The sequence below is a fragment of the Eurypyga helias genome, unplaced genomic scaffold (assembly GCF_000690775.1).
Source record: "Eurypyga helias isolate BGI_N326 unplaced genomic scaffold, ASM69077v1 scaffold45996, whole genome shotgun sequence".
Taxonomy (NCBI): Eukaryota; Metazoa; Chordata; class Aves; order Eurypygiformes; family Eurypygidae; genus Eurypyga; species Eurypyga helias.
This window is the reverse complement of record NW_010259352.1, coordinates 322-1,437: the sequence shown is the minus strand read 5'-3', so window position 1 is coordinate 1,437 and position 1,116 is coordinate 322. Positions and strand designations below refer to the sequence as shown.

Genomic DNA, 1,116 nt, shown 5'->3' with positions numbered 1-1,116 from the left:
ACATCGTGAGCGCTGCGGAAGGTGAAGGTGAATTCGGGGACCCCAGCATCTGCCCTGGAGCCCCCCGCTCCTGTTGGAGGAAAGAGGCTCAGAATTAAGTGAAGCCGTAGGTGGGAACCCCCTAAAGGGCAGGGAGCCCTGGGGGGTGCAGACCCACACTGGGCCTTCAGACAGGGCTGTACCCAGAGCTGCACTGAACCCCCACGGCCCTGCTCCCCCACCCACCTGCCCCCAGGAGTCCGTCCTTGCCGTAACGGTCGTAGACATCACGCTTCTGCTCTGGAAGAAGAAAAGGGGCTGTGGAGAAGGCAGCGGCCAGGCTTGGGCAGGAGCACCGATGCTCCCCCCGGCCAAGGGAGGTACAGAACAGCCAGGAGAAGCAGAGGGGGGTGGCATGAGCGCCCGCCGTGCCAGCACTGCTCCCAAACCCAAGCTGGGGCATCAGGCAAGGACGCACAGCTCAGCCCCCCCAGGGAGACCTCATCCTGGAGGCCAGCACACCAGCATCTCTCCCAAGAGATGTTTAGGGGGATGCTGGGGAGGTAACCAAGACCCAAAAGCTGGGCAGCAAAGTTGGAGGGACCCGCTGCTTCCCGGGGACTTCCAGGGATGACACTAGGGTGAGCCCAGCAGCAGGACACTCCAGGGCAAGCAGCCCCCAAGGGCAGGGGGGACACACGAGACAGCACCCTGGCTTCTTACTGTCCGACAGCACTTCGTAGGCCTCAGCGATCTCCTTGAACCTCTGCTCGGCGTACTCCTTGTTGTCTGGGTTTTTATCCGGGTGCCACTTCAGCGCAGCCTTCCTGTACCTGCAGGCAGGCAGCAGTGGGTGTGCAGCAGCCCTCGGGCGATGGGGCTCCCCGGACAGCAGCCCCTCTCTGAACACACACCCCTGACCCTGTGGGCAGGGGCACCCCCAGCCTGCTTCACCCAGCACCCTACGGATTCAGCCATCAAACAAGAGCTTCCTGGACTCGTTCTGCTTCCCGAGCAAATATCTGGGACATGACTAGTGCGGCCTGTGCCCACCTCAGCTGCCCTCGGCAGTGGCTCTGGATGATGCTCACAGCTTTGCTCCAGAGCCTTCCTGGGCTCCACCATGGGTGTGCATGG

At 62.8% G+C, this 1,116-nt stretch overlaps 1 protein-coding gene across 1 annotated transcript; it reads right to left on the bottom strand.

Annotated features, from left to right (window-relative positions):
- Positions 1 to 225: 225 nt before the first annotated feature.
- LOC104511862 (dnaJ homolog subfamily B member 3-like) lies at positions 226 to 812 on the bottom strand (the record flags this gene model as incomplete). Its single annotated transcript, XM_010154642.1, has 2 exons — positions 226 to 279; positions 703 to 812. Coding segments are annotated over 2 exons (164 nt in total), but the record flags the coding sequence as incomplete, so codon positions are not given.
- Between the last annotated feature and the right edge of the window lie 304 nt (positions 813 to 1,116).